Genomic DNA, 12,711 nt, shown 5'->3' with positions numbered 1-12,711 from the left:
TGTGTCACTATGCCTGGTTAATTTTTAGTTTTTTTATTTTGTAGAGGCATGGTCTTACTATGTTGCCCAGGCTGGCCACTCCTGGCCTCAAGTGATCTCCCCACCTTGGTCCCTCAAAGTATTGCAATTACAGGAGTGAACCACCACACCCAGCTTTACTGCTTTCTTTCTAATTTGTATGCCTTTTATTTCTTTTTCTTGTCTAATTGCTCTGGCTAGGACTTCCAATACTATGTTAAACAGAAGTGACAAAAGTGGGGAATCCTTGCCTTACACCAGATCTTAGAGGAAAAGCTTTGTTTTTCTTCATTAAGCATCATGTTACCTGTGGGATTTTCATATATAGCTTTCATGCTGTTGAAGTAAGTTCCTTCTATTCCTATTTTGTTCCTTCTATTCCTATTTTATCATGAATGGATGCTGAATTTTGTCAAATGGTTTTTCTGCATGTATTGAGATGATTGTGTGGTTTTTAATCTTTCACTATGTTACTGTGGTATATCACATTGGTTGATTTGCATATGTTGAACCACCTTTGTATCCCAGGGATAAATCTGACTTGATCATGGTGTTTGATTCTTTTAACATGCAGTTGAATTCAGTTTGCTGGTATTTTACTGAAGATTTCTGCACTTATATTAATCAGATATATTGGCCTGTAGCTTTCTTTTCTTGTGGTGTCTTTGTTTGGTTTTGGCATCAGGGTGGCGCTAGCCTCATAAAATGAGTTTGGAGGTATTCCCAGTTCTATTTTTATAAAAGTTTAAGAAGGACTGGTACTATCCTTTCTTTGAATGTTTGGTAGATTTACCTATGAAGATATCTGGTCCTGAGCTATTCTTTGTTGGGAGGTTTTTTTTTTAGTTTTTAATTTTATTTTTTTGAGATTTTATCCCATTCTATCACCCAGGCAGTGGCATGATCTCGGCTCACTGCAACCTCCACCTCCTGGATTCAAGTGATTCTCCTGCCTCAGCCTCCTGAGTAGCTGGGATTACAGGTGCGCAACACCACACCTGGCTAATTTTTTGTATTTTTCAGTAGAGTCGGGGTTTTACCATGTTGGCCAGAGGGTCTCGAACTCCTGACCTCGAGTGATCTGCCTGTCTTGGCGTCCCAAAGTGCTGGGATTACAGGCATGAGCCACCACATCTGGCCTCTGTTGGGAGGTTTTTGATTACTGATTCAATCTCCTTTTTTCTATTGGTCTATTCAGGATATTTCTTCTTGATTCAGTTTTTGAAGGTTGTATGTTTCTAGGGATTTACCGAGGTGGGCTTAGTTTATTCTTCTTTTTCTAGTTCCTTGAGGTATACAGTTGAGTTGTTTGAGATCCCCTCTTTTAATGTAAGTATTCATCACTATAAACCACTCTCTTAGTACTAATTTTGCTGCATTCTGTAAGTTTTGGTATATTGTGGTTTTGTTTTCCTTTGCCTCAAGATATCAAAATTCTGTTTTTATTTCTTCTTTGACCCAATGCTTGTTCAAGAATGTGTTGTTTAGTTGCCATATATTTGTGAATTTCCCATTTTCTTACTGCTATTATTAGTTTTATTCCATTCTGGTTGAAAAAGATACTTGGAATGATTTTTATCTTCTTAAATATGTTACATCTGATTTTGTGGCCTAATATGAGATCTATTCTGAAGAAGGTTTCATGTGCACTTGAGGAGTGCGTATTCTACAATAGGGTGTAAAGGTCTGTATATATCTGTTAAATTCCTTTGGTCTATTATGTTGTTCAAGTCAGCTGTTTAAATGATTTCTGTCTGGGTCTAATAATGTGTATCCATTATTGAAAGTGGATTATTGAAGTCTTCTATTATTGTATTAAAGTCAATTTCTTCCTCAGATTTGTCCACAATTGCTTGATATATTTAGGAGTTCTGATGTTGGGTATGTAGATAATTGTTACATCTTCCTGTTAAGTTGACCCTTTAAAAATTATATAATGGCTGCCATTGTCTCTGGAGATCATTTTAAGGCCAGGCGCGGTGGCTCACGCCTGTAATCCCAGCACTTTGGGAGGCTGAGGCAGGTGCATCACGAACTCAGGAGTTCCAGACCAGCCTGTTAAACATAGTGAAACCCCGTCTCTACTAAAAATACAAAAATTAGCCTGGCATGGTGGCACACACCTGTAGTACCAGCTGCTTGGGAGGCTGAGGCAGTAGAATCGCTTGAACCCGGGAGGCGGAGGTTGTGGTGAACCGAGATTGCGCCACTACACTCCAGCCTAGGCAACAGAGCAAGACGTCATCTCAAAAAAAAAAAAAGGAGATCATTTTAAGTCTATTTTGTTAAGTATAGCAACACTTGATTTTTTTTTTTGGTTATCATTTGCATGGAATATCCTTCACTTTCAGCATATACGTGCATAATACTGGATCTTTTAATTTTATTCATTGAGCCACTCCATGCCTTTGATCAAGAAGTTTAAACCTTTTACATTTAAATAAATTTTTGATAAGTGAGAACTTACTATGGCCACTTTATTAGCTGATTTTGTTTTGCAATTGTTCTGTTCCTGTACTCTTTGTTATTTTAAGCTTTTTTGGGAGTGATTTATCTTGATTCTTTTTTATGTGTCTATTAAGTTTTTTTCTTTGTGGTTACCCTATTTGCATAAAATATGTTGTAGTTGTAACCATCTATTTTATGTTGATAATAAATTCAACTGCATACAAAACTCCACACTTTTTTTTTTTTTTTTTGAGACAAGGTCTCACTCTGTCACCCAGTGTGGATTGCAGTGGTGTGATCATGGCTCACGGCAGCCTCGACCTCCCTGGGCTCAGGTGATCTTCCCACCTCAGCCTCCTGAGTTGCTGGGACCACAGGCACACATCACTATGCCCAGCAAATCTTTTGTATTTTTTGTAGAGATGGGGTTTTGCCACGTAGCCCAGGCTGGTCTTGAACTCTTGGGCTCAAGTGATCCACCTGCCTCAACCTCCCAAGGCGCTAGGATTACAAATGTGAGCCACCATGCCTGGCCAACTCTACACTTTTACTCCCTCTTCCAATACTTTGTATTCTTGTAGTGAGACATTACTTCTTTTTAGATTGTGCATCCATTAAACTTTTGTGGTTATAGTTATTTTTAATATTGTTGTCTTTTAATTTTTATATTAGGGTTTTTTTAAAAAAACAGAAATGTTAACGTTTATACATCTACATGTGGGCCCTGCAGAAAATCCTAAATGGGACCCAAACCACATGAAGTTCTCCTTTAAAGAAAGCAATTATCTCAATATTTAATAAAACAGCATATATTAGAGTTTAACATAATTTATGCACCACCATTACAGTGTTACGTTATTACATTTACCAGAAAGACTTATGCTTTCATATTGCTGGTCAACATGTTTTTGTTTCAATTTGAAGAAATCCTTCAAGCAATTCTTTTAAGTCAGGTCTAGTAGTGATGAACTTCCTCAGTTTTTGTTAGTTTGAGAAAGACTGTATCTCTTTTTCATTTTAATAAGTAGTTTTGTTAAGTAAAATATTCTTGGCAACTTCTTTTTCTTTCAGTATTTTGACTATATCATCCCACCTTCTCTTGGCTTTCAAGGTTGCTGTGAGAAACTAGCTGATGGTCTTGCATAGGATTCTGTATATGTTGCTTTTCCCATGCTACATTCAAAATTCTCCCTTTGTCTTTGATTTTTGACAATTACAATGTGTCTTGGAATAGACCTCTTTATGTTCAATCTATTTGGGATCCTTTGGGTTTTCTGAATCTAATCTATTTCCCTCGCTAGATATGGGAAGTTTCCCAGTCATTATTTCTTTAAATAAACTTTCTGCCAGTCTCTCCTTCTGAAACTCCCATAGCATGCATGGTTTGCTTGATGATATACTGTATTTCCCTAGGTTTTTTTCATGCTTTTTCAATTGTTTTTCTTCTCTGACTAAATAATTTCCAATTACCTGTCTTCAAATTTCCTGATTATTCTACCTTACCAAGTCTGCAGTTAAAACCCTCTGTTGTATTTTTCAGTTCATTAATTGTATCCTTCAGCTTTAGAATTTCTATTTGCTTCTTTAAAAGTTTTCTTTGTTGAACTTATCATTTTTTTCATGTATTGTTTCCTTGATCTCTTTGAGTTGTCTATCTGTGTTCTCTTGCCAAGCTTCTTCAAAACAATTATTTTGAATTTTTGTCAGGCAATTCATAGATTTCTATTTCTTGGGGTTTGTTACTAGAAATTTATTGTGTTCCTTTGGTAGTGTCATGTTTCCTATATTTTTCTGTGTTCCATGTAGACATGCATTACTGTCTATGCATTTGAGGAAGTACTCACCTCTTCCAGACTTTACATACTGGCTTCAACAGGGAAATTATCCATCATATTACCTGTGGTGGGTGTGAGCCCACCAGCTCAGTGGGGTGTGCATCAGTGTCAGGTCTGAAGATATGCAGGGGTGCTGGGTCTGAGCAGGTATGTGTGGTGGTGCCAGTCTGGGCTGGGAATGTGAAGGGTAAATTTGGATTTTAAACCAAAAAGTGTGGTTGAATAAGAGGATTAATATATATATTCAGGCTTTTTTTTTAAAAAAAAAAGGGGGATAATTTTATTTTATATATCTATTTTTTTTTTAGAAAATTAGTACCAGTATGAAAATTCTGCAAAGCTTTCCTAATTAAAGTTGACACACAGTTAAATAGGATTATTTACTTTCACGACAATTAGGTAAAACCAACTTAATTCAAATGATCCAGATATTTAAAGCATGTAAACACTGAACCAGTTTTGTGCTACAAAAAAGTTACTAATATGATACAGAAGAAAAAAATGTAAAGCACAGAAATTAAAAATCTGGAAGGGTCCTTAGAAATCATCTAATTACCTTTCATTTCAAAAAAAAGGAAGGTCAGAGGTAAAATGACTTGCCCTTATAACTTGTATGTAGTGACCAAACTGGTCTTTAAAAATATGTACTAAGAAGTCTCTACTATTGCCTAACATGCCTTTTTTCCTCCTTTAAAATTATTTGAATCTAATTTTCCTTCAAAAATACGACAGCCTACACGAAGGTTTGTTGCAAACATAAAAAGAATAGAAAAGGGAGAACACAAAGTGTCAAGCACAAGGCCTGAGACAGACACTGTGTTTGTAGCTATGAACTATAGCTGGTAGTTACTGTCTCCCCTACCTTCTATCTTTTCAACTAAGAAGATATACAAGCAGAGATGAGTTAACCATTCCTACTGTTTGTGATCTTTCCTAGATTGCACCCAAAAGGCATTTCCCTATCTATGCTTTTATTCATTTATCATTTATCATGAACTAACCTTAGGTTGATATTGACTTTTTCTTTTTTTTGAGACAGAGTCTTGCACTGTTGCCCAGGCTGGAGTGCAGTGGTGTGATCTCTGCTCACTGCAAGCTCTGCCTCCTGGGTTCATGTCATTCTCCTGCCTCAGCCTCCTGAGTAGCTGGGACTACAGGCGCCTGCCACCATGCTCAGCTAATTTTTTGTACTTTTATTAGAGACAGGGTTTCACTGTGTTAGCCAGGATAGTCTCGATCTCCTGACCGCATGATCCGCCCGCCTCAGCCTCCCAAAGTGCTGGGATTACAGGCATGAGCCACTGCGCCTGGCCGATATTTACTTTTTTAATGTAGAAATGTTCTCAAACTCTACATAAATTCAAATATTAACTTAGAAAACTTAGAAACTTAGAAAACACTGAACTTAAAATTTATAACACTGATTTTTATATGATTAATAAGACAATCAAAGGCTGTGACAGCCATGTTTTTTGCCTATTTTTAAAGTATACATTTCTTTTTTTTTGGAGACGGAGTCTTGCTCTCTCGCCCAGGCCGGAGTGCAGTGACACGATCTCTGCTCACTGCAAGCTCCACCTCCCGGGTTCACGCCATTCTCCTGCCTCAGCCTCCAGAGTAGCTGGGACTACAGGCGCCCACAACCACACCCGGCTAATTTTTTGTTTTTTAGTAGAGATGGGGTTTCATCGTGTTAGCCAGGATGGTATCGATCTCCTGACCTCGTGATCCGCGTGCCTCGGCCTCCCATAAAGTATACATTTCTTAATTGAAATCAAAAACAAAGGTTTCAAATGGTATTCTTCAGAAATTTTTAAACAGGGTTTTCAAATTTTTGGTCTGATGATTTAAAAATGAAGATAACTTGGTCAAAGGGTAGATATATAAGGATTCTATATATCCTGTGTCAATCTTATGGGTTTTCTTTTTCCTTTTTTTTTTTTTTCTTGAGACAGCATCTCACTGTCACCTAGGCCAGAGTGCAGTGGCATAATCATGGCTTACTGCAGCCTTGACCTCCCTGGCTCAAGTAATCCTCCCACCTTAGCCTCCTGAGTAGCTGGGACCAGAGTTGCATGCCACCACATCCAGCTAATTTTTGTATTTTTTGAAGAGACAGGGTTTCACCATGTTGCCTAGGCTACTCTTAAATGCCTGGGCTCAAGTGATCCACTTGCCTCTGTCTCCCAAAGTGCTAATTATAGGTGTGAGCCACTGTGCCTGGGTATTTTGGGATAATTTTTAAGTTAGAAATGCTTTCTCAAAAGGCAATGTGTCAACACCTTTTAGTATGGCTACTATTAAACAAACAGAAAAAAGCAAGTGTTGGGGAGGACGTGGGGAAATCTGAATACTTGAGCATCATTAGTCATAATGGAAAATGGTGCAGCTGCTATAGAAAGCAATATGGTCACTGGGTGCAGTGGCTCATGCCTATAATCCCAGCACTTTAGGGGACTGAGTCAGGTGGATCACTTGAGCTCAGGAGTTTGAGACAAGCCTGGGCAACATGGTAAAACCCTGTCTCTACATAAAAAGGCTGTGACAAAATTAGCTGTGCGTGGTGGCTTGCACCTGTAGTCCCACCTACTTGGGAGGCTGAGGTGGGAGGATTGCTTGAGCCCAGGAGGTGGAGGTTACAGTGAGGTGAGATCGCTCCACTGCACTTTAGCCCCAGGGCTATAGAGTGAGACCCTGTCTCAAAAAAAGAAAAGAAAAGAAAAGGAAAGAAAATAGTATGGTAGTTTCTCAAAAAATTAAAAATAGAATATATGATTTAGCAATTCCACTTCTAAATCTACGCCCAAAATCTTTAAAAGGAGGGTCTTGAAGAGGTATTTGTACACTCATGTCCACAGCAGTATAGTTTATTCACAACAGCCAAAAGGTGAATGTAACCCAAGTGTCCACCAACTGACGAATGCATAAGTAAAATGTGGTATATACACAGAATGGCATTTTATTCAGCCTTAAAAAAGGAGATTCTGACTCATTACGATGTGGGTGAACCTTGAGGACATCATGCTAGGTGAAATAAGCCAGTCACAACAGAACAAACACAATATGATTCCACTTATATAAGGTACCTAAAATAGATTCATAGAGATAGTAAGTACAATGGTGACAGTAGTCAAATTCATAGTGATAGAAAAGAATGTTGGTTTCCAGGGCCTATGGGAGGAAATTATTGTTTATGTGGCACAGGAATTTCAGTTTTGCAGTACAAAGAGAGTTCTGGAGGTAGTAGTTATCATTGTACCACAATATTAATGTACTTAATATTGAACTGGACACTTAAAACTGGTTAAGACAGTAAATTTTATGTTATGTATATTTTACCTTAATTTTTTTAAAAAAAGGTAATAATGTCCAAAAATTACTTACACTTTACGCTGGTACTCATGCTTACTGGAACTGAGCAGTCTACTGCAGCTGAAAGAGAAAGTTAATAGTTTAATAATATTCTCAGTATTTATAAATGACAAATACCAAATGTGGAAATCACAAAATGTTCCAGACCTTGCAGCTGTTTATTGTACTTCTAGAGACGGAAAACACAATATCCTTGATTAAAAATACACTGTTGGGATTAATAACTCATTCAATACTGCAGAAGAAAATACTAGTGAACTTGAAAACATAGCAATATAAACTATTCAAAATGAAACAGACTTAACATACTTATAATGTATTCCCAAAACAAGCTTGGGGAAAAAAAAGCAAAATGGAAGACTTATACTACCTGATTTCAAGACTTACTGTAATGCTACAATAATTAAGGCAGTGTGGCATGGGGCTTAAAGATAGACATATAGATCAACAGAACCAAGGAGTTAAGTCCAGAAACAGACCCACACATATGGTCAACTGACTTTCAAAAAGTACTAGGACAATTAAATAGAGAAAAGATAACCTCTTCAACAAATGGTACTGGGAAATTTGGATATGAAGAGGCAAAAAAACAAAACAAACAAAAAATCTCAAAACCTATATATGGTATGTATATCATACCATATACAAAAACTAACTCAAAATGGATTGCAAATTTAAATGTAAGGGCTAAAACTTTAAAACTTCTAGAAGAAAACATATTAAGAAAATCTGAGTGACCTAAGGTTAGGCAAATATTTCTTGAACAGGTTATGAAAACAACTATAAAAAACTAAAAACCTAAACAATTTCACGATTTTCATGTCACAAAATATTTTTCTTTTTTTTTTTTAGCCATTTAAAAATATAAGCATCATAAAATATAAACTGAAATTTAAAAACTTTAGCTATTTAAATGAGAAAATAATAAAAATTTAAAAGACATTAGTCAAAAATTGGTGAAATTCAAATAAGGTCTGTAGTTAATGGGATTGCATCAATATTGATTTCCTGGTTTTGATAACTATACTATGGTTTTTAAGATTTTTAACATTAGTGGAAGAGCAGAGTAAAGGATATATGGTAACTCTCTATACCATTTTTAAATGTTTATGTAAGTCTAAAAATTTCTCCAGAATACAAATTTTAACAAGAAAATGAAAACACCAGCTACAGATTGGGAAAACAAATATCTGCAAAACATATATCTGATATAGAATCTGTATATAAAGAAACTCACAACTTAATACTAAAGAAACAAACAACCGATTTTTAATAATGGGTAAAAGATTTGAACAGTCATTTCACCAAAGAAGATATACAGATGGGAAGTAATAAGGTAACATCACTAGAAATCAGGGAAATGCAAACTAAAACTATGAAGTTATACTATTTCATATTCACTAGAATGGTTAAAAAAGGACTGTCAACACCAAGGTTGGTAAGGGTGCAGAAGTAATGGAAATGGAAATGGTATATTCACTCTGGAAAACTGTAGTTTCTTATAAAATTAAACTTATACTTAATATATTACCTCACAGTTCTACTCCTGACACATAAATTTACCTGAGTGAAATGTAAACACATGCTCCAAAATTTTATGTGAATGTTTATAGCAGCTTTACTCCTAATGGCCAAAAGTGAGTCAAAACAATCCAAATGTTTAACAACCGTTGAATCATAAACAAATTGTGGTCTATTCATTAAACGAAATACTCCTTAACAATACAAAAGAATAAATGGTGGTACACAGAACAGCGTGAATTAGTCTCAAGATCATTAAGATAACTGAAAAAAGCCAGACCCAAAACGATACATGATTCCATTTCTATGAACTTATAGAAAAGGTAAAACTATAGGAGAAAGAGCAGATCAGTGGTTGCCAGGGATTTGTCAGGAGGGGACTGACGGCAAAGGACTAGGGGGAACTCTTTGAGGTAACGGACTTTTTCTATATCAAGGGTTGGCAAATTTTTCCTACAAAGGGCCAAGTAGTAAATGCTTCAGGATTTGCAGGGTGATACAGTCTGTTACAACTGGTCAACTCTGCTTTTTAGTGTAAAAGCTGCCACAGACAATATGTAAAAGATTGAAAACGATTGTTTGTCTACGGATAACTAAATTTGAACTTCATTTCACAAAATATATATTTTTTAATTTTTTGCTACCATTTAAAAATATGAACACCATTCTTAGTTCATGGGCTGTACAGAAACAGGTGGTAGGAGGGTTTGGCCTGAATGGTGTAGTTAGCTGATTCCTGTTTTACAGCATGGTTGTAGTAGTATTTATACAAATGTGTTCATTTTTCAAAATATTTATCTGTACACATTATAATCAATGCATTTTATAATGTAAGTTTTATCTCAATAAAGCTGACGAAAAAAATTAAACAGAAAAATAGCATCTTCTTTGTGCAACTTCCATAGATGTGTAAACAAAAAAGCAGATTATAGATTTTCATATTAAAAGCAGTATCTAACAAAATATTATTAGCAATAGAGAGAAAATGAAATAAAATAGGCATTATATAGATTTCAAATATAGTTAACAAAAATGGGTATGAATTTGCTAAGTACCTAGAGTCAACAGTTTGTATCACACTAAACCAAACAGATACAAATCCTCTCATATATATAAGGTATTCATTTTTGCTATAGATATATTTTAATGAGAAGTGAAGCTGGAGGTTTAAATTGAGTACAGAGAGTTCACATTTGCACATTTTTACCTTTGGCTGAAAGGATTTTATTATAGTGAACAGCCATGTGATTCTTGACCAGCTGGAGAGTGCTTAATCTGAGAGAAGAGGAGTCAGTGCAAAAAGCTAAAAATTAAAACATAATCATTATATATTTAAAACTAATATAAAAATCATGAGATAAACAAGGCACTGATTATTTAACTCATTCTTATAAAATGTTCTGAAATTCAACCAGAGATATTGATATATGACATTGTGATGTGAAGCTTTAATCTTGCACTGATAATGCCAATGAGCTATTGACCATTTGGGTTCAAACCTTCCTGAGAATAAAATTTTACAAGCCTGAGAGTCTGGGGAAGAGATTCTAGGATACAATCTATCATTATATTTACAGAACTATTTCTTTTTGACAGCTCTCAATCTTGTAACTAAGGATGTTTAGCTGCTTGCTTAATTAGTTACCATTGTTAATACTTAATCAATGGAGTTTCAGAAATTCAATGACTACCAAATCCCAAAACCCTACATACAAAAATTCTATTCCGAGAAGCAAATTTCTAACTTAAACCTGAAAACAAGATCTACATATCAGTTTACTACATTCTTTTTGAAGTACTAAAACTATCTTATAACAAGTGTAATCGCAAAGAAATTCCATGACATTAAACTCCTTGGTCCTCATTCAAACTGTTTAAAAGAAATCTTAGAAATAGTTAAGCACTTACATACAAGTATAAAATGTAAATGTAGGCAAAGCTTTTTTAAACATTAAAAACAGTTTTTGAGAAGTAATACATGCAATGTGGTTAAAAAAATTCAACAGCTAAAATGACATATGGAGTTTGAAAAAGAAGTGATTTCTCTACCCTGACCTTTAGTCTCCCTTCCCAGAAATATACTATGTTACTGTTTAAATGCATCCTTCCAGAGACTCTGTGCATAATATAAGCCTATGCAATAATTACGAGCTTGATGCTACTACTAAAAATATTTACTGAATAAATGCCATTTACCATGCATTGTTCTAAACTCTTTATATGTATAAACTTATCTAGTCATTATTATTATCATTTAATCGAAGTGAAAACTGAGGCACAGAGATATGAGTTACATCTTCAAGGTTACACTGCTGATAAAGGATGCAGCTTCCATGTGACCCAAGGCAGCCTCATACTTAAAACCACCACACCTATACCAGCTCTATACATATATTCTTTAAAAGAAAGTTAGCAAACTTTACATATTGTTCTTTATCCTGATTTCCATGTATGTATATTATAAATCTAGTTTCAACTTTTTATTTAAAATTTAGTTTTTAAAGTTTATGATTATGGCTATATATGTTACATACATATATAGCCATAATCATAAACTTTAAAAAATACACTGTAATACAAAGAAATAAGTGAGGCAACTGAAAATGAGATCCTTCCACCACATTTGGAGGTAACAGTATCAAAGATTTTTCCTGTAAATAAGGAAAATAAGGCTTTCAATTATTTTGCCTAAGGACATAGACTTATACTTCTAAGGTATAATTATAAAAATTTATTTTAAAACCTACCTTAAAAATGTACCTTGAAAGCTTTAAAATATAAAAATATCACAGCACCTAGAAATCCAGTTGGATAAAGAGGCCCATAGGCCTTTGCTACTAATAGGAAATGTATTATTCAAGTGCTCTTTTTCTCTGTACAGCTTTATCCTTTTCAGTGCTTGCGTCTTTAATACCTGCTACTTACCATTTTAACAAGGCAGGCATGCCTTAAATCAGGGTAGTTTCCTGGCAAAAGTAGAGCTGGGCTGCTGTAGCAGCTGGGGGCAGGAGACAGCCAAGTCCACATCCAGGGCACAATAATAGTTTGAAATCATAGACTCCAAAATTCTCTAATCTCAAGAACGCCTATATTTCATTAAAATTAATAATATGAAGTTCAAATATTCGTCAAATGAAATAATTTTTCCATCATGTCATATAATTTGCCAGTAAAGGAAACACTCAGACAATCTTCTAACAAAGCTGCCATTTTAAGCACCTCACTTACCATTACTTTTGGTGCTCAAGTGTCCTTTAAATAGGCACGGTGGACCATATCTGGGAAGGACAGAGGTTGCTCTGACTTTTAACAAGAAAAAAAATCATAAATTAGGATAAATGAAACACAACTTTTACAAAAACAACAATATTCAATATTTTTTAAATAATAAATTTATCACAAAATAATTTCTTTCCTAAAAGGTGATTGCATTTTTAGTAGTAATCTCCAAAACAGGAAATCTGAGTTATGGCATTAAATGTAATTTAATATGCAAAATATAAATGCTTTATCCCCC

At 35.0% G+C, this 12,711-nt stretch overlaps 1 protein-coding gene across 16 annotated transcripts in view; it reads right to left on the bottom strand.

Annotated features, from left to right (window-relative positions):
* SPATA7 (spermatogenesis associated 7) overlaps nucleotides 1-12,711 on the bottom strand; it is a 55,071-nt gene that overhangs the window by 36,494 nt on the left and 5,866 nt on the right. For 8 of the 16 annotated variants that reach the window (XM_002825009.6, XM_009249377.4, XM_054530364.2 and 5 more), the window contains 2 exons: nucleotides 12,423-12,497; nucleotides 7,686-7,733 (listed from right to left, as the gene is read on the bottom strand). In XM_002825009.6, coding sequence (XP_002825055.3) covers nucleotides 7,686-7,733; nucleotides 12,423-12,497 — 123 coding nt within the window. Of the gene's footprint in view, nucleotides 1-7,685; nucleotides 7,734-10,401; nucleotides 10,498-12,422; nucleotides 12,498-12,711 lie in introns of those variants that run through there. The other 8 variants (XM_002825008.5, XM_009249375.4, XM_009249376.4 and 5 more) reach the window with 3 other exon arrangements.

The sequence above is a fragment of the Pongo abelii genome, chromosome 15 (assembly GCF_028885655.2).
Source record: "Pongo abelii isolate AG06213 chromosome 15, NHGRI_mPonAbe1-v2.0_pri, whole genome shotgun sequence".
In the NCBI taxonomy this organism is placed as follows: domain Eukaryota; kingdom Metazoa; phylum Chordata; class Mammalia; order Primates; family Hominidae; genus Pongo; species Pongo abelii.
Note: the sequence above shows the minus strand (reverse complement) of the source record. Positions and strands in the feature narration are given on the sequence as shown.